This window comes from Taudactylus pleione, unplaced genomic scaffold, assembly GCF_031769625.1.
Source record: "Taudactylus pleione unplaced genomic scaffold, aTauple2 ptg000597l, whole genome shotgun sequence".
NCBI lineage: Eukaryota > Metazoa > Chordata > Amphibia > Anura > Myobatrachidae > Taudactylus > Taudactylus pleione.
In genome coordinates this window covers 784,088-809,975 of record NW_028284999.1, presented here as the reverse complement: position 1 = coordinate 809,975, position 25,888 = coordinate 784,088, and the positions used below count along the sequence as shown (strand labels likewise).

General features: G+C 50.2%; 1 protein-coding gene across 4 annotated transcripts in view; it reads right to left on the bottom strand.

Annotated features, from left to right (window-relative positions):
• Positions 1–25,888, bottom strand: part of STIM1 (stromal interaction molecule 1) — a 142,801-nt gene that overhangs the window by 53,673 nt on the left and 63,240 nt on the right. For all 4 annotated transcript variants that reach the window (XM_088453870.1, XM_088453871.1, XM_088453872.1 and 1 more), the window contains exons 4-6: positions 22,245–22,356; positions 20,575–20,690; positions 5,478–5,655 (exon numbers count right to left, since the gene is read on the bottom strand). In XM_088453870.1, coding sequence (XP_088309996.1) covers positions 5,478–5,655; positions 20,575–20,690; positions 22,245–22,356 — 406 coding nt within the window. The remainder of the gene's footprint in view (positions 1–5,477; positions 5,656–20,574; positions 20,691–22,244; positions 22,357–25,888) is intronic.

The following is a 25,888-nucleotide window of genomic DNA, read 5'->3' as shown; positions in this document are numbered from 1 at the left end:
GACCCAACAAGATATACCCTATAGATGGTATCTGCACCTCTGCATTCCCAGAGCGCAGCCATAGGGTATTACGGAGGATACCGTCGCAGCCGGAACTCTGAAAATTAGGAGCTGGTATCCAATATAGGCATGTCCACCTATGACAACTGCATATATTACGTGAGCAACCAAATACATTTGAACCCCAGACGTGTTGGAGGGGAAAAAACATTACAAATGCATCAGCTCAGTATGCAAGAGTATTAACCACCCATGCTATAGCCATGGTAGGATGGGTAACAACCCCTGAAAGCGAGTATACTGATTTCAGGCAGAGTTACCACCTACTGATCAGAAGAATCCGACCACGCAGGAATGGGAGGCGTAGTAACGTCTGTAATCCGACGAGTAACACGCCCATCCACCCCAGGAGGGGCTCATGATGACCCTCAGGGAATTTGGGACAGGAGACCAAACACTGTTGTAATACCTCATATCTGGCAACAGCCAGAGTCCCGCTATGCGATCCACCCGCTAGTCAGCAACAGGGACCCAGAAGGCACGTAATACTGAGGGTGTATGATACAGGTGCAGAATGGACCTGCTACCAGCCCTAAAACAGGGATAATAATACTTGAGATAGGCTTCCCCCCGTGTAAGAGGGAAAGAGCCCACAACAGTATCCAGTTCCCGGTAGAGCCAAGTGGGAAGTAACCACAGGGCGTCCACCACGCCAATTAGCGTTTCGTAGAAAACGACATCCACCCAGGGTGGCTGTTGTGGTAATCCCTGCAAGGGGCATGACAGACTATTGTGGCACCAGGGGAAATCATATACTCGAAAAACCCCTGCAGGGAGCGGTAGTCTGTGTCACAGGCGAAGAGTGCAAGAAACTGCGAGATACCCTGAGATGAAAAGGGCAGTATGGTGAAGTAACCCCAAGTGAGGTACAACACTGGGGCCCGCCCGGCGATCCGCAATTAAGAGGATCCCGAGAAAACAAACCGCCCAAGGGGGTCGTGAAAGGGGCCGGCACCCGATGACGCCACATACAGAACCCTTTAAGAGTTAAATCCTCCGCACTAACACCTGCAGCACATGGCTTGCAGGATAGTAAAAATGGGTGCAGTATAACGCTCTATCTCCTGGTCAGACATATCTGACCAAGCCTTGTGATCAAGCAGCGCTATACTGGTCCTGACTGAAACTAAAAATTAGCTGCAGGGACCCATTTTCAGCGTATGCAACACACAGTTCCACTCAAAATATGGCAACGTGCAGCACGCAACAGTATGTGACAAACCTCACAAATATTAACAAGTATATAAATGTGAGGTCTCAGAACCACCCCAAGTACAGTTGTATTAGGGCAGATAAAGAAAAGGGATAGATATACACTGACAGGTGAGAGAATAAAGTACAGTCAGCACTAGCATAAGTCACATACAATGCAGATATATACATATATACATAAACATGTCATATAATATACTGCACTATTACACTGCATTCAACTGCCCAGATTCAGTGTCTGGGAAGGCTACAGCGCTGTGTACACTGACCTGATGGTGAGGTACGCAGGGGGACTGGACTCACTGCCATCCTGAGAGATTTCTGCTGCACCACAGAGATAAAATGGCCGCTGGAGACCTCATAGGAAGCGTGGCCCGCGGAGGAAGCAGCTCAGCGACGCCAGACTATGGATACTGAAAGGCGCGCTGAGCTGAGGGGAGGAGCCTCTGTAACAGGGAAGGCTGTCTCCCCTGGCCGGCTATTAACCCCCGGGACACCGGCTCCCTGCACCGAACACTAAGTCCCTGGTGGTCTAGTGGACACACGGGGTATGGGGGGCCCGCCGCCACTGCCGGCGCCTCCGGTCTGTCCCCAGAGACCGGAGGCACAGGACTGCATTTCAAATGCGCGGATCACCGCAAGCGGTGACCCGCGCCTTACCTGCTCCCCGTGGATCCGGCAGCAGTCCTGGGCGCCCGCAGAGTCCGGCTAGTACAGACTCTGGGGTCCCGCTGAGATCCCCAGATCTGTACTGGCGTCTCAGCGCCAGCGGGGTGACGGAGCGGCAGCTTAGACGTCCTATGGACAGTCTGACGCTGCCGCTCTGAAGAATCCAAAGGAAAAATAAAAAACTCTGTCCTTTAGAAAAAATAAAGCTTAGGGGCTGCTAATCAGCTCCCCACTGCACTAAACGGTGACCCGATTCCGGCCGGGCACCAACTTAAACTGAGGTGCCTCTGGCTTGGGGGTGGGGTTATAGGGAGAGTGGACCCAAGTGCATCCTGGGAGCTAAAAGCTTTAACTGCGCGGTGCCCGGATTTGGTTCCCAACCTATACCCCAAGGTCAACCCTGTGGACCCCCTATGGACCCTGAAGTAGAAACACTGATATAACAGCCATGGCTTTCCCCATACACCTACATATACTGTCACATACACTGATATAACAGCCATGGCTTTCCACAGACACCTACATATAACACCTACATATACTGTCACATACACTGATATAACAGCCATGGCTTTCCACAGACACCTACATATACTGTCACATACACTGATATAACAGCCATGGCTTTCCCCATACACCTACATATACTGTCACATACACTGATATAACAGCCATGGCTTTCCACAGACACCTACATATACTGTCACATAGACTGATATAACAGCCATGGCTTTCCCCAGACACCTACATATACTGTCACATACACTGATATAACAGCCATGGCTTTCCACAGACACCTACATATACTGTCACATACACTGATATAACAGCCATGGCTTTCCACAGACACCTACATATACTGTCACATACACTGATATAACAGCCATGGCTTTCCACAGACACCTACATATACTGTCACATACACTGATATAACAGCCATGGCTTTCCCCATACACCTACATATACTGTCACATACACTGATATAACAGCCATGGCTTTCCACAACCTACATATACTGTCACATACACTGATATAACAGCCATGGCTTTCCACAGACACCTACATATACTGTCACATACACTGATATAACAGCCATGGCTTTCCACAGACACCTACATATACTGTCACATACACTGATATAACAGCCATGGCTTTCCACAGACACCTACATATACTGTCACATACACTGATATAACAGCCATGGCTTTCCACAGACACCTACATATACTGTCACATACACTGATATAACAGCCATGGCTTTCCACAGACACCTACATATACTGTCACATACACTGATATAACAGCCATGGCTTTCCACAGACACCTACATATACTGTCACATACACTGATATAACAGCCATGGCTTTCCCCAGACACCTACAAAAACTGCCTCTTAAAGTAGAATGTCAGTGGCGTAAATCTTAATTCAAATGACTTCCACACATACTGTAAAATAGGAATCCACCCATCTGTCATCCTTACCCTCTGTCCCATGCTCACTGTCCCCCCCATCTGTGTCACCCCTGTCTGTTTGCCCATCCCCTTTAGAATGTAAGCTCTCACGAGCAGGGCCCTCTATCCTCTTGTGCTTATCCTTTCTTTACTTATACTATCTGCTCTATACTCAAAAGCACCTAACCCGTGACGTTTGCCATCCTGCTTCTGTTGCAGCAGTGTTTATATACCATGTACTTCTCTTGTAGTGTCTTAAACTGTATGACACTGTTTTCTTGTTCTGTTCAACTGTTTATGTACTATGTTTCTGTACTATGTAATGCGCTGCGGAACCCTTGTGGCGCCATATAAATAAAGGATAATAATAATAATATAGGGATATATTTAGAGCAGAGGCCTCTCTGGCCCATATGTACGTAGATAGTATAGAGCAGGGGTCTTCAAACTTGGCCCTCCAGATGCTGTGGAACTACACATCCCAGCATGCACTGCACATAGTTTTAGCATGCTGTTATATCAAAAAGGTGGCAGTGCATGCTGGGATGTGTAGTTCCACAGCAGCTGGAGGGCCAAGTTTGAAGACCCCTGGTATAGAGGGAAGGGGCAGGTGACACGTGCTGGCTGCCTGAACAGCTCTACGGCACAATGGATTAAATGCACCCACTTAGTATTCCATGCCACGGCTGCTAGGCCACGTGTGGCATTTCCCAATACAGAATAACGTGCACCTGGGTTCAGGGGGTTTCATGTCTCAGGATCACGTGGGCTCTAGACAGCGGAAATGACGGGATCACATGGGAAGGGGGAACCAAACCCAGAACGCACCGTCACAGTCACCCTCTTACAGCGGCTCAAGTATAGTACATAAGAGACCAAAACGCAGACCTGCTGCCTGCCAGCCCCCTCCAACATATACTGATCAGTGTGTAGCTGCTGCAGCACCTTGTTACAGGCAAAGGGCTTCTATTATTGATTACATTGGGAGGATAGTGCGGGAATGAAGCACAGTGGGGACATGCAGGCACACAGTGCTGGAGGGAGGAGGCCCCCTTACCCAATACACGAGGATCTGTCCCCAGGAGGCCAGGGTGGATGCTCTGTGCGTGCTCATGGAGTGGGTTACAGATGGGTTATTAGACGTCTCAGTGACGATATGATCTCCATGTACTAATATTAAGGACATAGGCAACTGTGAGAGATTCGCCAGCTCAAAGGATAGATGGAATTTTTACAACAAATTTTTTTTTTCAGACCTAAAAAAAAAAGTGCCTGGAATGAAGGGGGTCTTGGGGACTGATAGTGACGGCACAACATATACCCTGCGTGCAGCTGCTGGCCGCAGCACCTCGATATAGCTGGAAACTACAACTTCTGTTTCTGTAGGTCACCCATAACGCAGCCGCAGGTCTCCCCATAACGCAGCCACAGACGCAGGTCTCCCCATAACGCAGCCACAGACGCAGGTCTCCCCATAACGCAGCCACAGACGCAGGTCTCCCCATAACGCAGCCACAGACGCAGGTCTCCCCATAACGCAGCCACAGACGCAGGTCTCCCCATAACGCAGCCACAGACGCAGGTCTCCCATAACGCAGCCACAGACGCAGGTCTCCCCATAACGCAACCACAGACGCAGGTCTCCCCATAACGCAGCCACAGACGCAGGTCTCCCCATAACGCAGCCACAGACGCAGGTCTCCCATAACGCAGCCACAGACGCAGGTCTCCCCATAACGCAGCCACAGACGCAGGTCTCCCATAACGCAGCCACAGACGCAGGTCTCCCATAACGCAGCCACAGACGCAGGTCTCCCATAACGCAGCCACAGACGCAGGCCTCGCCACAACGCAGCCACAGGTCCCTCCTTACTGACAGATGTTATGGTCACATGTGCATTTGCATCTATATCTCTCTATTAACAGGACAGACTGGTAGTAAACGTCCAATTATTCAGAATAATTCTCATAATTTTATCTCAGCTGGGCTCAGTTACACATTTCAGTCCAGACCCCCCAGTTTGGGATGTGGTTCCCCCCAGTGTCCTCACATTGGTCACAGCTGCCCCCCGGAGGACACTCACCTCTCCTGAAGATCATGGAGGCTTTGCTCAGCGTGGTGCAGGCCCTCCAGGTCTTTCATCATCTTTTTCATGTGGTCCTTGGAGTAACGGTTCTGGATGTAGGCGAACCAGCAGCCCCCAACCCCGATGACGATGGACACGACCAGCATGAAGTCTTTGAGGTGGTTATGACGGGTCACTGGGAATAAAAGCAATTATCACAGGATTCATATACAGCAAACTACAAACACCTGACAGAGGAGGGAAGGATGAGTAAGGGCTAAGGGTAAAGTCATGGAACGGTCACAACATACAGATCAACTAGGATGTTTCTCAGTGGTCGTTACCATATCACTGCGAGTGTCTGTCCCATATCACTGACTTGGCCAATGAACAAACTGCTATAACAAAGTGCGCAGCACCTGACATCACTCGCTTTGTGTGTATATACGGCAGAGAGATATACGGGCGTCCAAAATCCCAAAAGTCGGGATGGTGGCTCTGGCATCTCCACACCCGTCAGAATCCCGGTGCCCCGACGGTAAGTACTGGGGTTAGGGGGAGTGTTAGGCACTAGGGGGGAGCGTTAGGTTTAGACACCAGGGGGGGGGAAGGGAGGTTAGGTTTAGACACCAGGGGGGGGAAGGGAGGTTAGGTTTAGACACCAGGGGGGGGAAGGGCGGTTAGGTTTAGACACCAGGGGGGGGCAGGGCGATTAGGTTTAGACACCAGGGGGGGGAAGGGCGGTTAGGTTTAGACACCAGGGGCGGGGAAGGGCGGTTAGGATTAGACACCAGGGGCGGGGAAGGGCAGTTAGGTTTAGACACCAGGGGCGGGGAAGGGCAGTTAGGTTTAGACACCAGGGGCGGGGAAGGGCGGTTAGGTTTAGACACCAGGGGCAGGGAAGGGCAGTTAGGTTAAGACACCGGGGGGGGGGGGGGGGTAGGGCAGTTAGGTTTAGACACCGGGGGGGGGGTGGGGGTGGGGGGGAGGGCAGTTAGGTTTAGACACCGGGGGGGGGAGGGCAGTTAGGTTTAGACACCGGGGGGGGGGAGGGCAGGTAGGTTTAGGCACCAGGGGGGGGGAAGGGCAGTTAGGTTTAGGCACCAGGGGGGGGGGAAGGGCAGTTAGGTTTAGGCACCAGGGGGGGGGGAAGGGCAGTTAGGTTTAGGCACCAGGGGGGGGGAAGGGCAGTTAGGTTTAGGCACCAGGGGGGGGGGAAGGGCAGTTAGGTCTAGGCACCAGGGGGGGGGAAGGGCAGTTAGGTTTAGGCATCAGGTGGGGGGGAAGGGCAGTTAGGTTTAGGCACCAGGGGGGGGGGAAGGGAGGTTAGGTTTAGGCACCAGGGGGGGGGGGAAGGGCAGTTAGGTTTAGGCACCAAGGGGGGGGGGGGAGGGAGGTTAGGTTTAGACACCAGGGGGGGGGAAGGGAGGTTAGGTTTAGACACCAGGGGGGGGGGGGGGGAGGGAGGTTAGGTTTAGACACCAGGGGGGGGGGGGAGGGAGGGAAGGGAGGTTAGGTTTAGACACCAGGGGGGGAAGGGAGGGGAGGTTAGGTTTAGACACCAGGGGGGAAGGGAGGTTAGGTTTAGACACCAGGGTGGGAGTGTTAGGATACTGACCGACAAGCTATCCTAACCGTGCCGGGATCCCGAGCGCTGGCATCCCGTACCCAACCATGTTTAGTCATGTGATACCAGCCGGATCTGGAAGACACTTCCAATACTGTGAGGATGATACTGCTCAGGTTCTAAATAATGATACTAAATTATAATGAAGGGGGGGGAGACGCTGAGATCCCAGACCAGCTGCACCTCATGTCTCAGGTTCCAGCTCAGAGGAGGTCATTTACCAAGCACCTCCTACATGCCGAGCATAACGCTGTAGTTGTGGATCCGGTCAGTGGGCACAGATAAGCTTCGCTGCCTGGAGTCCTCCGACCACTTTAGAACCATCCTTTTCAATATCAGTCTTTTCTCGGTGTTGCCTCGTTTTCTTATGAAAGTGAGAGGAAAATGAGCAGGTCTGTACTGCAGGAGAAGCGACACATTGCATCCCTTCCACAGTACAGGAATAGACCTGAAAACCACCATAAATATTGGCATATGGTGCCATTGGCCAGTCTCTCAGCAAATGTCGCCATATTGCCCTGCAAGCCTATTTACTTCGATGAAACTAAGGCAACCGACGCCCGCAGAACGCCCTGCAATGCACGAGGCTCCGAGCGTGCTCGTGTCCTGTCTATGCACCCTCCGTGTTTATTCTATAATGGGTAAGGGTTTATTTAGAGAGAGCAGGAATGGATCATTCTTTATTATACAGCTCACTGCTGCCATATGTGTCTTATTCCCTCTGACAGATGGTATACATGACGGGATTTCATGTATATACAACGAGACCACCAGAACTGCACTGGGCTGAGGGGAGACACAGATCAGGTAACAATGAGGGACACAGGGAGAGACAGCCAGAAACTCTGCGTTATCAGGTACAGAGATCACAGGATGCAAATCAAGGTCAACTTCCTCAAAATGACAATGTGCATGTACTCACTGCACCCCAGTGCTTACTGAGAGGGGGGAGGGGATGGAGCAACCCAGTGCACAATGAGAGTGGGGAGGGGACGGAGCAACCCAGTGCACAACGAGAGGGGGGCGGGGACGGAGCAACCCAGTGCACAACGAGAGGGGGGAGGGGACGGAGCAACCCAGTGCACAACGAGAGGGGGGAGGGGACGGAGCAACCCAGTGCACAACGAGAGGGGGGAGGGGACGGAGCAACCCAGTGCACAACGACAGGGGGGAGGGGACGGAGCAACCCAGTGCACAACGACAGGGGGGAGGGGACGGAGCAACCCAGTGCACAACGACAGGGGGGAGGGGACGGAGCAACCCAGTGCACAATGAGAGGGGGGAGGGGACGGAGCAACCCAGTGCACAATGAGAGGGGGCGGGGATGGAGCAACCCAGTGCACAATGAGAGGGGGAGAGGATGGAGCAACCCAGTGCACAATGAGAAGGTAGAGAGGATGGAGCAACTCATTGCAGTACGAGAGGGTAGAAAGGATGGAGAAACCCAGTGCACTATGAGAGGGGGAAGGGTGGATGGACTAATCAAGAGGAGGTGGAGGAATTGCACCAGTGGGCAAAACCATACAAACCTTTAATAGAGGAGGTACAGTACATACTATTAACAGAGGGGAAGGGTGGAGCAGTGCAGTATATACCATAAATTCAGAGTGTGTGTGTGTGTGTGTGTGTGTGGGGGGGGGGGGGGGGGGGGGGGGGGGGGCACTACAGTAGACACCATTATTAGAGGGTGGAGTAGTACAGTACACATTAAAATAAAACACTGACTCCACCTAAGCAGCCTCATTTTTCTTTTACAGGAGGAAATGTGTCTGGGACACATTAAAAACAAACAGGATCAGATGTACACCGGACACCATCTATAGAGGGGGTGGTGGGTGGAGCAGTGGAGGACACACCATGGCTAGTGGGTGGAGCAGTGAAGGACACACCATGGCTAGTGGGTGGAGCAGTGAAGGGCACACCATGGCTAGGGGGTGGAGCAGTGAAGGGCACACCATGTTAGGGGGTGGAGCAGTGAAGGGCACACCATGTTAGGGGGTGGAGCAGTGAAGGGCACACCATGTTAGGGGGTGGAGCAGTGAAGGGCACACCATGTTAGGGGGTGGAGCAGTGAAGGGCACACCATGTTAGGGGGTGGAGCAGTGAAGGGCACACCATGTTAGGGGGTGGAGCAGTGAAGGGCACACCATGTTAGGGGGTGGAGCAGTGAAGGGCACACCATGTTAGGGGGTGGAGCAGTGAAGGGCACACCATGTTAGGGGGTGGAGCAGTGAAGGACACACCATGGCTAGTGGGTGGAGCAGTGAAGGGCACACCATGGCTAGGGGGTGGAGCAGTGAAGGGCACACCATGTTAGGGGGTGGAGCAGTGAAGGGCACACCATGTTAGGGGGTGGAGCAGTGAAGGGCACACCATGTTAGGGGGTGGAGCAGTGAAGGGCACACCATGTTAGGGGGTGGAGCAGTGAAGGGCACACCATGTTAGGGGGTGGAGCAGTGAAGGGCACACCATGTTAGGGGGTGGAGCAGTGAAGGGCACACCATGTTAGGGGGTGGAGCAGTGAAGGGCACACCATGTTAGGGGGTGGAGCAGTGAAGGGCACACCATGTTAGGGGGTGGAGCAGTGAAGGGCACACCATGTTAGGGGGTGGAGCAGTGAAGGGCACACCATGTTAGGGGGTGGAGCAGTGAAGGGCACACCATGTTAGGGGGTGGAGCAGTGAAGGGCACACCATGTTAGGGGGTGGAGCAGTGAAGGGCACACCATGTTAGGGGGTGGAGCAGTGAAGGGCACACCATGTTAGGGGGTGGAGCAGTGAAGGGCACACCATGTTAGGGGGTGGAGCAGTGAAGGGCACACCATGTTAGGGGGTGGAGCAGTGAAGGGCACACCATGTTAGGGGGTGGAGCAGTGAAGGGCACACCATGTTAGGGGGTGGAGCAGTGAAGGGCACACCATGTTAGGGGGTGGAGCAGTGAAGGGCACACCATGTTAGGGGGTGGAGCAGTGAAGGGCACACCATGTTAGGGGGTGGAGCAGTGAAGGGCACACCATGTTAGGGGGTGGAGCAGTGAAGGGCACACCATGTTAGGGGGTGGAGCAGTGAAGGGCACACCATGTTAGGGGGTGGAGCAGTGAAGGGCACACCATGTTAGGGGGTGGAGCAGTGAAGGGCACACCATGTTAGGGGGTGGAGCAGTGAAGGGCACACCATGTTAGGGGGTGGAGCAGTGAAGGGCACACCATGTTAGGGGGTGGAGCAGTGAAGGGCACACCATGTTAGGGGGTGGAGCAGTGAAGGGCACACCATGTTAGGGGGTGGAGCAGTGAAGGGCACACCATGTTAGGGGGTGGAGCAGTGAAGGGCACACCATGTTAGGGGGTGGAGCAGTGAAGGGCACACCATGTTAGGGGGTGGAGCAGTGAAGGGCACACCATGGCTAGTGGGTGGAGCAGTGAAGGGCACACCATGGCTAGGGGGTGGAGCAGTGAAGGGCACACCATGTTAGGGGGTGGAGCAGTGAAGGGCACACCATGTTAGGGGGTGGAGCAGTGAAGGGCACACCATGTTAGGGGGTGGAGCAGTGAAGGGCACACCATGTTAGGGGGTGGAGCAGTGAAGGGCACACCATGTTAGGGGGTGGAGCAGTGAAGGGCACACCATGTTAGGGGGTGGAGCAGTGAAGGGCACACCATGTTAGGGGGTGGAGCAGTGAAGGGCACACCATGTTAGGGGGTGGAGCAGTGAAGGGCACACCATGTTAGGGGGTGGAGCAGTGAAGGGCACACCATGTTAGGGGGTGGAGCAGTGAAGGGCACACCATGTTAGGGGGTGGAGCAGTGAAGGGCACACCATGTTAGGGGGTGGAGCAGTGAAGGGCACACCATGTTAGGGGGTGGAGCAGTGAAGGGCACACCATGTTAGGGGGTGGAGCAGTGAAGGGCACACCATGTTAGGGGGTGGAGCAGTGAAGGGCACACCATGTTAGGGGGTGGAGCAGTGAAGGGCACACCATGTTAGGGGGTGGAGCAGTGAAGGGCACACCATGTTAGGGGGTGGAGCAGTGAAGGGCACACCATGTTAGGGGGTGGAGCAGTGAAGGGCACACCATGTTAGGGGGTGGAGCAGTGAAGGGCACACCATGTTAGGGGGTGGAGCAGTGAAGGGCACACCATGTTAGGGGGTGGAGCAGTGAAGGGCACACCATGTTAGGGGGTGGAGCAGTGAAGGGCACACCATGTTAGGGGGTGGAGCAGTGAAGGGCACACCATGTTAGGGGGTGGAGCAGTGAAGGGCACACCATGTTAGGGGGTGGAGCAGTGAAGGGCACACCATGTTAGGGGGTGGAGCAGTGAAGGGCACACCATGTTAGGGGGTGGAGCAGTGAAGGGCACACCATGTTAGGGGGTGGAGCAGTGAAGGGCACACCATGTTAGGGGGTGGAGCAGTGAAGGGCACACCATGTTAGGGGGTGGAGCAGTGAAGGGCACACCATGTTAGGGGGTGGAGCAGTGAAGGGCACACCATGTTAGGGGGTGGAGCAGTGAAGGGCACACCATGTTAGGGGGTGGAGCAGTGAAGGGCACACCATGTTAGGGGGTGGAGCAGTGAAGGGCACACCATGTTAGGGGGTGGAGCAGTGAAGGGCACACCATGTTAGGGGGTGGAGCAGTGAAGGGCACACCATGTTAGGGGGTGGAGCAGTGAAGGGCACACCATGTTAGGGGGTGGAGCAGTGAAGGGCACACCATGTTAGGGGGTGGAGCAGTGAAGGGCACACCATGTTAGGGGGTGGAGCAGTGAAGGGCACACCATGTTAGGGGGTGGAGCAGTGAAGGGCACACCATGTTAGGGGGTGGAGCAGTGAAGGGCACACCATGTTAGGGGGTGGAGCAGTGAAGGGCACACCATGTTAAGGGGTGGAGCAGTGAAGGGCACACCATGTTAAGGGGTGGAGCAGTGAAGGGCACACCATGTTAAGGGGTGGAGCAGTGAAGGACACACCATGTTAAGGGGTGGAGCAGTGAAGGACACCATGTTAAGGGGTGGAGCAGTGAAGGACACACCATTGCTAGTGGGTGGAGCAGTGAAGGACACACCATTGCTAGTGGGTGGAGCAGTGAAGGACACACCATGTTAAGGGGTGGAGCAGTGAAGGACACACCATTGCTAGTGGGTGGAGCAGTGAAGGACACACCATGTTAGGGGGTGGAGCAGTGAAGGACACACCATGTTAGGGGGTGGAGCAGTGAAGGACACACCATGTTAAGGGGTGGAGCAGTGAAGGACACACCATTGCTAGTGGGTGGAGCAGTGAAGGACACACCATTGCTAGTGGGTGGAGCAGTGAAGGACACACCATGTTAGGGGGTGGAGCAGTGAAGGACACACCATGTTAAGGGGTGGAGCAGTGAAGGACACACCATGTTAAGGGGTGGAGCAGTGAAGGACACACCATGTTAGGGGGTGGAGCAGTGAAGGACACACCATGTTAAGGGGTGGAGCAGTGAAGGACACACCATGTTAGGGGGTGGAGCAGCGAAGGACACACTATTACTATAGGGTGGAGAGTACAGTACACCCCTTAACTATATGGTGGAGCAGTGAAGGACACACTATTACTATAGGGTGGAGAGTACAGTACACCCCACAACTATATAGTGGAGCACTACAGTACACCCCATAACTATATAGTGGAGCACTACAGTACACCCCATAACTATATAGTGGAGCACTACAGTACACCACCATAACTATATGGTGGAGCAGTACAGTACACCCCATAACTATATGGTGGAGCAGTACAGTACACCCCCATAATTATATGGTGGAGCAGTACAGTACACTCCATTACTATATGGTAGAGCAGTACAGTACACCCCATTACTATATGGTGGAGTAGTACAGTACACCCCATTACTATATGGTAGAGCAGTACAGTACACCCCATTACTATATGGTGGAGCAGTACAGTACACCCCATTACTATATGGTGGAGCAGTACAGTACACCCCATTACTATATGGTGGAGCAGCATAGTACACCCCATTACTATATGGTGGAGCAGCATAGTACACCCCATTACTATATGGTGGAGCAGCATAGTACACCCCATTACTATATGGTGGAGCAGCATAGTACACCCCATTACTATATGGTGGAGTAGTCCAGTACACATTAAATAAAATGGTAACCCCACCGAAGAAGCCCCACTCTATCTTTTACTGAATGAAACGTGTCGGGAAACACACCAAAAACTGACAGGATCCGATATCCACATAACATGTATAACATGGCGGTCATTCATGGTAACTGGCGCAAAGAAAAAAAGTGCTATTGTCCATGGCGACTAAGGAGATCATCACTTTACTTTCTAAACTGCGCTAGAAAACCTGAAAGAGTGCTGTGCGCACATCCCTTCTCATCACTCGCAGCAATCGGCACGCGCTCAGTGTATGAGGAGTACAGGAGGCAAAAAACGTGCGTCACGCTGCCACAACGCCTTACTCCCACTTTATTCCGGCTGTTCCTGGGGGAGCCGGCTTCCTCCTATTATGAAGGAGTTACTTGGACGTTTCCCTCTGGCTGTGTTGCTGGGGTTGGGTTTCATTCTGTGCGAATTTATAAATTAAATGGCCTAAAAATAATCGTGTGTTTATGATCAGCGCTGTGTGTACGACGTGCTGCAGTCTGTGGCTCGTTGCTAGGGATGAGGAAATGCCGGGCAGCAGAGAACGCAATAAGTCACATTTATTATCCAAAAACACCAACACTATAATCTGTCCGCAGTCTGCACAGTGCTCTGTAATATGTACAGTTACACACACACAGTGCTCTGTAATATGTACAGTTACACACACACAGTGCTCCGTAATATGTACAGTTACACACACACAGTGCTCTGTAATATGTACAGTTACACACACACAGTGCTCCGTAATATGTACAGTTACACACACAGTGCTCCGTAATATGGACAGTTACACACACAGTGCTCTGTAATATGTACAGTTACACACACAGTGCTCTGTAATATGTAGTTACACACACACAGTGCTCCGTAATATGTACAGTTACACACACAGTGCTCTGTAATATGTACAGTTACACACACAGTGCTCTGTAATATGTACAGTTACACACACACAGTGCTCCGTAATATGTACAGTTACACACACAGTGCTCTGTAATATGTACAGTTACACACACACAGTGCTCCGTAATATGTACAGTTACACACACAGTGCTCTGTAATATGTACAGTTACACACACACAGTGCTCCGTAATATGTACAGTTACACACACACAGTGCTCCGTAATATGTACAGTTACACACACAGTGCTCCGTAATATGTACAGTTACACACACACAGTGCTCCGTAATATGTACAGTTACACACACACAGTGCTCCGTAATATGTACAGTTACACACACAGTGCTCTGTAATATGTAGTTACACACACACAGTGCTCTGTAATATGTACAGTTACACACACACAGTGCTCCGTAATATGTACAGTTACACACACAGTGCTCCGTAATATGGACAGTTACACACACAGTGCTCTGTAATATGTACAGTTACACACACAGTGCTCTGTAATATGTACAGTTACACACAGACAGTGCTCCGTAATATGTACAGTTACACACACAGTGCTCCGTAATATGTACAGTTACACACACAGTGCTCCGTAATATGTACAGTTACACACAGTGCTCTGTAATATGTACAGTTACACACACACAAACACACACAGTGCTCCGTAATATGTACAGTTACACACAGTGCTCTGTAATATGTACAGTTACACACACAGTGCTCCGTAATATGTACAGTTACACACACACAAACACACACAGTGCTCTGTAATATGTACAGTTACACACACACACAAATACACACAGTGCTCCGTAATATGTACAGTTACACACACACACAAACACACACAGTGCTCCGTAATATGTACAGTTACACACACAGTGCTCCGTAATATGGACAGTTACACACACAGTGCTCTGTAATATGTACAGTTACACACACAGTGCTCTGTAATATGTACAGTTACACACACACAGTGCTCCGTAATATGTACAGTTACACACACACAGTGCTCCGTAATATGTACAGTTACACACACACAGTGCTCCGTAATATGTACAGTTACACACACAGTGCTCCGTAATATGTACAGTTACACACACACAGTGCTCCGTAATATGTACAGTTACACACACAGTGCTCCATAATATGTACAGTTACACACAGTGCTCTGTAATATGTACAGTTACACACACACAAACACACACAGTGCTCCGTAATATGTACAGTTACACACAGTGCTCTGTAATATGTACAGTTACACACACAGTGCTCCGTAATATGTACAGTTACACACACACAAACACACACAGTGCTCTGTAATATGTAGTTACACACACACACAAATACACACAGTGCTCCGTAATATGTACAGTTACACACACACACAAACACACACAGTGCTCTGTAATATGTACAGTTACACACACAAACACACACAGTGCTCTGTAATATGTACAGTTACACACACACAAACACACACAGTGCTCCGTAATATGTACAGTTCCACACACAGTGCTCCGTAATATGTACAGTTACACACACAGTGCTCCGTAATATGCACAGTTACACACACACACACAGTGCTCCGTAATATGGACAGTTACACACACAGTGCTCCGTAATATGTACAGTTACACACACAGTGCTCTGTAATATGTACAGTTACACACAGTGCTCTGTAATATGTACAGTTACACACAGTGCTCCGTAATATGCACAGTTACACACACACACAGTGCTCCGTAATATGGACAGTTACACACACACACAGTGCTCCGTAATATGGACAGTTACACACACACACAGTGCTCCGTAATATGGACAGTTACACACACACACAGTGCTCCGTAATATGGACAGTTACACACACAGTGCTCCGTAATATGTACAGTTACACACACACAGTGCTCCGTAATATGTACAGTTACACACACACAGTGCTCCGTAATATGTACAGTTACACACACACAGTGCTCTGTAATATGTACAGTTACACACAGTGCTCTGTAATATGTACAGTTACACACACACAGTGCTCCGTAATATGTACAGTTACACACACAGCGCTCCGTAATATGTACAGTTACACACACAGTGTCCTGTAACATGGACAGTTACACACACACAGTGCTCCGTAACATGTACAGTTACACACACACAGTGCTCCGTAACATGTACAGTTACACACACACAGTGCTCCGTAACATGTACAGTTACACACAGTGCTCTGTAATATGTACAGTTACACACACACAGTGCTCTGTAATATGTACAGTTACACACAGTGCTCTGTAATATGTACAGTTACACACACACAGTGCTCTGTAATATGTACAGTTACACACAGTGCTCTGTAATATGTACAGTTACACACACACAGTGCTCTGTAATATGTACAGTTACACACAGTGCTCTGTAATATGTACAGTTACACACACACAGTGCTCCGTAATATGTACAGTTACACACACAGCGCTCCGTAATATGTACAGTTACACACACAGTGCTCCGTAACATGTACAGTTACACACACACAGTGCTCCGTAACATGTACAGTTACACACACACAGTGCTCCGTAACAAGTACAGTTACACACACACAGTGCTCCGTAACATGTACAGTTACACACAGTGCTCTGTAATATGTACAGTTACACACAGTGCTCTGTAATATGTACAGTTACACACACAGTGCTCTGTAATATGTACAGTTGCACACACAGCGCTCCGTAATATGTACAGTTACACACACAGTGCTCTGTAATATGTACAGTTACACACACACAGTGCTCCGTAACATGTACAGTTACACACACACAGTGCTCCGTAACATGTACAGTTACACACACACAGTGCTCCGTAATATGTACAGTTACACACACACAAACACACACCGTGCTCTGTAATATGTACAGTTACACACACACACAAATACACACAGTGCTCCGTAATATGTACAGTTACACACACACAGTGCTCCGTAACATGTACAGTTACACACACACAGTGCTCTGTAATATGTACAGTTACACACAGTGCTCTGTAATATGTACAGTTACACACACAGTGCTCTGTAATATGTACAGTTGCACACACAGCGCTCCGTAATATGTACAGTTACACACACAGTGCTCTGTAATATGTACAGTTACACACACACAGTGCTCCGTAACATGTACAGTTACACACACACAGTGCTCCGTAACATGTACAGTTACACACACACAGTGCTCCGTAATATGTACAGTTACACACACAGTGCTCCGTAATATGTACAGTTACACACACAGTGCTCCGTAATATGTACAGTTACACACACACAGTGCTCCGTAATATGTACAGTTACACACACACAGTGCTCCGTAATATGTACAGTTACACACACAGTGCTCCGTAATATGTACAGTTACACACACAGTGCTCCGTAATATGTACAGTTACACACACACAGTGCTCCGTAATATGTACAGTTACACACACAGTGCATGTCAGATATTGTCTGACATGCGGGACCGCGCATGGTTCATCGTTGCAGGAACACGTCAGATTTTCTTTCAGATATGTATGATTGAAAGATTTTTAAAATAGTTATCGTTCAGATCTGACAACAAATCTGACCGTGTGTATGCACCATTATCATTCATCTGACCGTGTGTACGCACCATTATCATTCATCTGACCGTGTGTACGCACCATTATCATTCATCTGACCGTGTGTATGCACCATTATCATTCATCTGACCGTGTGTATGCACCATTATCATTCATCTGACCGTGTGTATGCACCATTATCATTCATCTGACCGTGTGTATGCACCATTATCATTCATCTGACCGTGTGTATGCACCATTATCATTCATCTGACCGTGTGTATGCACCATTATCATTCATCTAACAAATCTGAGCGTGTGTATGCACCATTATCATTCATCTAACAAATTTGACCGTGCGTATGCACCATTATCATTCATCTAACCGTGTGTATGCACCATTATCATTCATCTAACAAATCTGACCATGTGTATGCACCATTATCATTCATCTAACAAATCTGACCATGTGTATGCACCATTATCATTCATCTAACAAATCTGACCGTGTGTATGCACCATTATCAATCATCTAACAAATCTGAGCGTGTGTATGCACCATTATCGTTCATCTGACAAATCTGACCGTGTGTATGCACCATTATCAATCATCTAACAAATCTGACCGTGTGTATGCACCATTATCATTCATCTAACAAATCTGACCGTGTGTATGCACCATTATCATTCATCTGACCGTGTGTATGCACCATTATCATTCATCTGACCGTGTGTACGCACCATTATCATTCATCTGACCGTGTGTACGCACCATTATCATTCATCTGACCGTGTGTACGCACCATTATCATTCATCTGACCGTGTGTACGCACCATTATCATTCATCTGACCGTGTGTACGCACCATTATCATTCATCTGACCGTGTGTACGCACCATTATCATTCATCTGACCGTGTGTACGCACCATTATCATTCATCTGACCGTGAGTACGCACCATTATCATTCATCTGACCGTGTGTACGCACCATTATCATTCATCTGACCGTGTGTACGCACCATTATCATTCATCTGACCGTGTGTATGCACCATTATCATTCATCTGACCGTGTGTATGCACCATTATCATTCATCTGACCGTGTGTATGCACCATTATCATCCATCTGACCGTGTGTATGCACCATTATCATCCATCTGACCGTGTGTATGCACCATTATCATTCATCTAACAAATCTGACCGTGTGTATGCACCATTATCATCCATCTAACAAATCTGACCGTGTGTATGCACCATTATCATTCATCTGACCGTGTGTATGCACCATTATCATTCATCTGACCGTGTGTATGCACCATTATCATCCATCTGACCGTGTGTATGCACCATTATCATTCATCTAACAAATCTGAGCGTGTGTATGCACCATTATCATTCATCTAACAAATCTGACCGTACGTATGCACCATTATCATTCATCTAACCGTGTGTATGCACCATTATCATTCATCTAACAAATCTGACCATGTGTATGCACCATTATCATTCATCTAACAAATCTGACCGTGTGTATGCACCATTATCGTTCATCTGACAAATCTGACCGTGTGTATGCACCATTATCAATCATCTAACAAATCTGAGCGTGTGTATGCACCATTATCATTCATCTAACAAATCTGAGCGTGTGTATGCACCATTATCATTCATCGAACAAATCTGACCGTGTGTATGCACCATTATTATTCATCTAACAAATCTGACCGTGTGTATGCACCATTATCATTCATCTGACCGTGCGTATGCACCATTATCATTCATCTAACAAATCTGACCGTGTGTATGCACCATTATCATTCATCTAACAAATCTGACCGTGTGTATGCACCATTACACACACACACACACACAGGTTAGTCACAGTTACCTGTCTGTATAAGGACCTCCACATTAATACATGGACACCGCTGCTCAGTGGTACAGCTCACAAAACCGCTGTGTCCACGGCTGCGCCCAGGGCACCGTCTGACCTCTCCGGGGACAACCCATATGAAGCACTTCCCTGTTCACTCATTAAAGTAAAATGATGTCTGGCCACCTTACTAATCACTGTATATAGAACAGGTAACTAATAAATGACCAGCAGTTTTTATCTAATGGTTTGTAGGTAGCAGCTCACTTATAGTGTTCCACGAATGTGGCGCAGAGGCCGATCCGGCAGAGAAATATTACCACTTACACAACTTTTCTTGTACTTTGTTGTATATTAGAGAACAAGCTCGTTTCCTAAACATATAATTAGAAGCACATATAACACGTATAACTATATGACCAGGCGAACAGTCACCCTAAGTACAACTTCTTCCTTTAGTTTTTGGACAGTTCCCTTATGAAGAATCAGTGTAGGTGTAAGTGTGTAATCTATATCTGCTTGGCATGTTATGTATTTACTCTAACACGGTCAGCGCAGCCCTGGATGTACGGACAGGAAGGCAGAGATAAGTCATTGATTATTGGGCAGATGTCCAGATGTTGTCCCTGCTCAGCCACAAGTACAGCGCCCTCTCCTGGCTTCCCCTCCTTCCTCACTATGGCAGAGAGCTGGGCGTCAGCGCACTGAGCGCGGTCCGCTTCCTCTGAAAGAGCCAGAGATAGAACTGTTCCACAAGACATCAGGTCTGGGAACGGCTGAGCTCAGCCCCATCGTACAATACTTCCCACTACTACCATCTACGCCCGTATCACAGGTCACGCGGGTCCCTAGCCGCCGCCAGTAAAGCAGATATTCCGTGGCCATGAGGATAGTCCCAAACCTATGGTACATAACGGAGCACTGTGGATAAGACAGGGAGGGGGGTTACTCACACAGAGGGGGTCCAAACAGCACGGTGTCCAATGCCTTGAGCTGCAGCTTCTGCCTATGGCTCCGGTCTGTCATTTTCAGAAGAGCACCGGTCATGGTTGCGTTGGTTATCGCCAACCTGGGGGGAACAGAACTCAGATAAAGACGCTGCAGAGGGGGACGATGAATACAGAATAGAGAACATACAGAAACCTCAGATGTCTGATACATAACGAGCGCTACATACAGCTGCGCCAGACGGGGAGGTCTCAGGGCTGAGGTATGAGGCTCTCAGGCCACGTCCAGCGTATTTAAAGTTTTTGTCAATCATAAGCGTTATATTATATTATTTAAGCGCTTTAAAATTAATTAAAATCAAACAAATGTTTCCTATGACTGTGTGGGATCTGATTTGCGCATAGAGGAGCCAGTTGTGGACATTTAGTACCTTACGATACTGAGGATACCTTCTGATAATGACATTAAGATGCTTTAATTCCCCTGCTATAGAGCGCTGATGAGGAAAGGAGAACTACAGTAAATTACCCCAATCACACTGTACAAACAGCCATCCACTCTGTACTATGATTAACACACACAGTCATTTACAGGTATGACCACTTATCGCCTGCTCCGTGTACCGCTCAGTCTCTGAGCAACGTGAATAGGAAACAAAACCGTTTCATGGGGCCGCCAGAGCCAGGCATCCACCACAAGGGGCCCCCAGTGCCAGGCACCCACCACACGGGGCCCCCAGATCCAGGCAGCCACCACACGGGGCCCCCAGAGCCAGGCAGCCACCACACGGGGCCCCCAGAGCCAGGCAGCCACCACACGGGGCCCCCAGAGCCAGGCAGCCACCACACGGGGCCCCCAGAGCCAGGCAGCCACCACACGGGGCCCCCAGAGCCAGGCAGCCACCACACGGGGCCCCCAGAGCCAGGCAGCCACCACACGGGGCCCCCAGAGCCAGGCAGCCACCACACGGGGCCCCCAGAGCCAGGCAGCCACCACACGGGGCCCCCAGAGCCAGGCAGCCACCACACGGGGCCCCCAGAGCCAGGCACCGACCACACGGGGCCCCCAGAGCCAGGCACCCACCACACGGGGCCGCCAGAGCCAGGCACCCACCACACGGGGCCGCCAGAGCCAGGCACCCACCACACGGGGCCGCCAGAGCCAGGCACCCACCACACGGGGCCGCCAGAGCCAGGCACCCACCACACGGGGCCGCCAGAGCCAGGCACCCACCACACGGGGCCGCCAGAGCCAGGCACCGACCACACGGGGCCGCCAGAGCCAGGCACCGACCACACGGGGCCGCCAGAGCCAGGCACCGACCACACGGGGCCGCCAGAGCCAGGCACCGACCACAGGGGGCCCGCCAGAGCCAGGCACCGACCACAGGGGGGCCTCCAGAGCCAGGCACCGACCACAGGGGGGCCGCCAGAGCCAGGCACCGACCACACGGGGCCGCCAGAGCCAGGCACCGACCACACGGGGCCGCCAGAGCCAGGCACCGACCACACGGGGCCGCCAGAGCCAGGCACCGACCACAGGGGGCCACCAGAGCCAAGCACCGACCACATGGTGCCACCAGAGCCAGGCACCATATAAGGCAGCTAGATGAGCTTGCACCATTTATGTTGCACACATACATACCTCTCTATGTTGAATGTTGGGGGTAACCTACCTGGGCATATCTCGCCCGCTCAGGTGTAGTTTTCTGAAGATCTCCTCGTACTGCGGCAGCTCCACATATGTGATGAGCCACTGAACCACCTCGTCCACGGTCCAGTTATACACTGAGACACAGGAGAGAAAGACAGGTCAGAGGTTATGGCACTATATTATGTCCATATACAATGTGACTGGTGTTATCCAAGAGGGTGACACATATAACACACGGTACTCACAGGAGCGCCATGCAAACAGACTGCAAGTGTTTCCTGTAATAGTCCGATTAGGATCAGTCACAGGGACCTATTCACGTGTGTTCGCAGTGTTAGCAGATGTTACTTGGTAAGTGTCAGGCTGTGCTATCCCCACTCCCAGTATCAGTAAGTGTCAGGCTGTGATATGTGACAGCTGTATATCTGTGCGCTCCTGAGTCTGTATATAGGAGACTATGCTGAGTAATGTGATAGATGACCCCTGTATATCTGTGTGCTCCTGAGTCTGTATATGGGAGATTGCGCTGAGTAATGTGATATGTGACACCTGTATATCTGTGTGCTCCTGAGTCTGTATATAGGAGTAATGTGATATGTGACACCTGTGTGCTCCTGAGTCTGTATATGGTAGACTGCGCTGAGTAATGTGATATGTGACACCTGTATATCTGTGTGCTCCTGAGTCTGTATATGGGAGACTACGCTGAGTAATGTGATATGTGACACCTGTATATCTGTGTGCTCCTGAGTCTGTATATGGAGACTGCGCTGAGTAATGTGATATGTGACACCTGTATATCTGTGTGCTCCTGAGTCTGTATATGGGAGACTGCGCTGAGTAATGTGATATGTGACACCTGTATATCTGTGTGCTCCTGAGTCTGTATATGGAGACTGCGCTGAGTAATGTGATATGTGACACCTGTATATCTGTGTGCTCCTGAGTCTGTATATGGGAGACTGCGCTGAGTAATGTGATATGTGACACCTGTATATCTGTGTGCTCCTCAGTCTGTATATGGAGACTGCGCTGAGTAATGTGATATGTGACACCTGTATATCTGTGTGCTCCTGAGTCTGTATATAGGAGACTGCGCTGAGTAATGTGATATGTGACACCTGTATATCTGTGTGCTCCTCAGTCTGTATATGGAGACTGCGCTGAGTAATGTGATAGGTGACACCTGTATATCTGTGTGCTCCTGAGTCTGTATATGGGAGACTGTGCTGAGTAATGTGATATGTGACACCTGTATATCTGTGTGCACCTGAGTCTGTATATAGGAGACTGCGCTGTGTAATGTGATATGTGACACCTGTATATCTGTGTGCACCTGTGTCTGTATATGGGAGACTGTGCTGAGTAATGTGATATGTGACACCTGTATATCTGTGTGCTCCTGAGTCTGTATATGGAGACTGTGCTGAGTAATGTGATATGTGACACCTGTATATCTGTGTGCTCCTGAGTCTGTATATAGGAGACTGCGCTGAGTAATGTGATATGTGACACCTGTATATCTGTGCTCCGGAGTCTGTATATGGGAGACTGTGCTAAGTAATGTGATATGTGACACCTGTATATCTGTGCGCTCCGGAGTCTGTATATGGGAGACTGTGCTAAGTAATGTGATATGTGACACCTGTATATCTGTGTGCTCCTGAGTCTGTATATGGGAGACTGCGCTGAGTAATGTGATATGTGACACCTGTATATCTGTGTGCTCCTGAGTCTGTATATGGGAGACTGCGCTGAGTAATGTGATATGTGACACCTGTATATCTGTGTGCTCCTGAGTCTGTATATGGAGACTGCGCTGAGTAATGTGATAGGTGACACCTGTATATCTGTGTGCTCCTGAGTCTGTATAACAAGAGATATGGTAAGAACTTACCTTTGTTATCTCTGTTGCTACGAAGTCCATAGGGTCCACAGGGTTGACCTTGGGGGTATAGGTTGGGAACCAATCCGGGCACCACGCAGTTAAAGCTTTTAGCTCCCAGGATGCACTGGGTCCACTCTCCCTATAACCCCACCCCCAAGCCAGAGGCACCTCAGTTTGTAAGTAGCCAAAGGCCGGAGGAGGAGAGAAAAAGAGAGAGAAAACTGGAACACTCAATAACCATACTCACCGAAATGGGAGACGGAAAACCGGTGACCAGCCACACAGCCCATATGAAGCCAGGTGCGTCAGGGCGGGCGCCCTGTGGACCCTATGGACTTCGTAGAAACAGAGATAACAAAGGTAAGTTCTTACCATATCTCTTGTTTTCTACTTCAGGGTCCATAGGGGGTCCACAGGGTTGACCTTGGGGATGTCCCAAAGCAGTTCAACCAAGGGTGGGGACGCTCCTGTGCTGAGAGGAGAATCCGTCGCCAAAAAGGATGCATCCTGAGAGGCAAAGGAAACCAATGCCTAGAACCTTAAAAAGGTGTGGACAGAAGACCACGTGGCCACCTAGTAAGGCAAAACAGCCGAGGCGCCACAGCGAGCCGCACACGAGGGTCACATGGCCCGAGAAAAAACAAGCATCAACAACAGGAAGGCCTACCCATGGGTAGGCCCCTGAGGAAGACCTACGAGGCCATCCAGCCAACATTTGGTTATAGGCCGGCCATCCTTTCCTGTGAAAACCAGAAATCTCAGACCACCAATAAGGAGTCCGATTTCCGTAAGGAACCTGAACGGATCACATAAATCCAAAGAGGCCAGACCACAGTCAATGAGGCCACACCAGCCGAGAGGACTGGGGACAGAATGGCCGTACCATAAGTTCCAGAATAATATGGAACCTGAAAACCACTAAGAAGAAACACAGGGCGAGAGCAACTCCCACCCTGACATGATGCCCTCCAGAAGAGGGAGCCACATGAGAACGCTCCCAATTCAGACACTCTCCTGGTTGATATAAACACCCTGAGAGAAAGAGAGCCTAAGCAATAGACCATGTAATGGCTATCACAACCAGCGGTTCCATTGACTGTCCCCGGAGGTAACGAAGAACCACTACTTACTCCCAAGGAGTCCCTAGGGAGGACAAATGGAGGCATAATCAAGAAAACACTCCAAAGGATGAACTGGATACCAGAGTGGAGCAATTCCATATCTTAACCATACTGACAGTGTAGAGATCCGCACTGTCAGGAAGACCAGGCCAAGTGTGAAACCCAAGCCAGCCGGAAGGAATGCCAGAATATCTGGAAATCCTGGACACCGGAGGATTGTATCGACAGGTACAATACCATAAGATTTATGGCTGCCACAGTTTGTGGTAGGTCCCAGCAAAAGCTGATCCATGTGCTCTAATCATTCCAACGATGACAAAGCCAGGGAAGCCGTAAGACCACTGTAAGGACACAGTCAAAGACAAACGACCCAGGTCCAAGGCAAAACCAAGGACCCTGAGACAACAGGTCCGGGCAGTGAAGCATCAGGGATGGAGTATCGATGTAGAGACTCCGAAGATCCAAGTACCCCTGACATCTGGGGCAATCAGGAGCCACCAGCAGGAAAGCATCTCCGTCTCGATTGAAAACACTTCCAAAGACCTCGAGGAAGAAGGGAGACCGGAGAACACAGGTACACAAAGTGGAAGGACCACTTCACCGACAAAGAGTCGCTGAAGGTTGCTTCAGAATCCCCAGAGCTGGACTGTAACACCA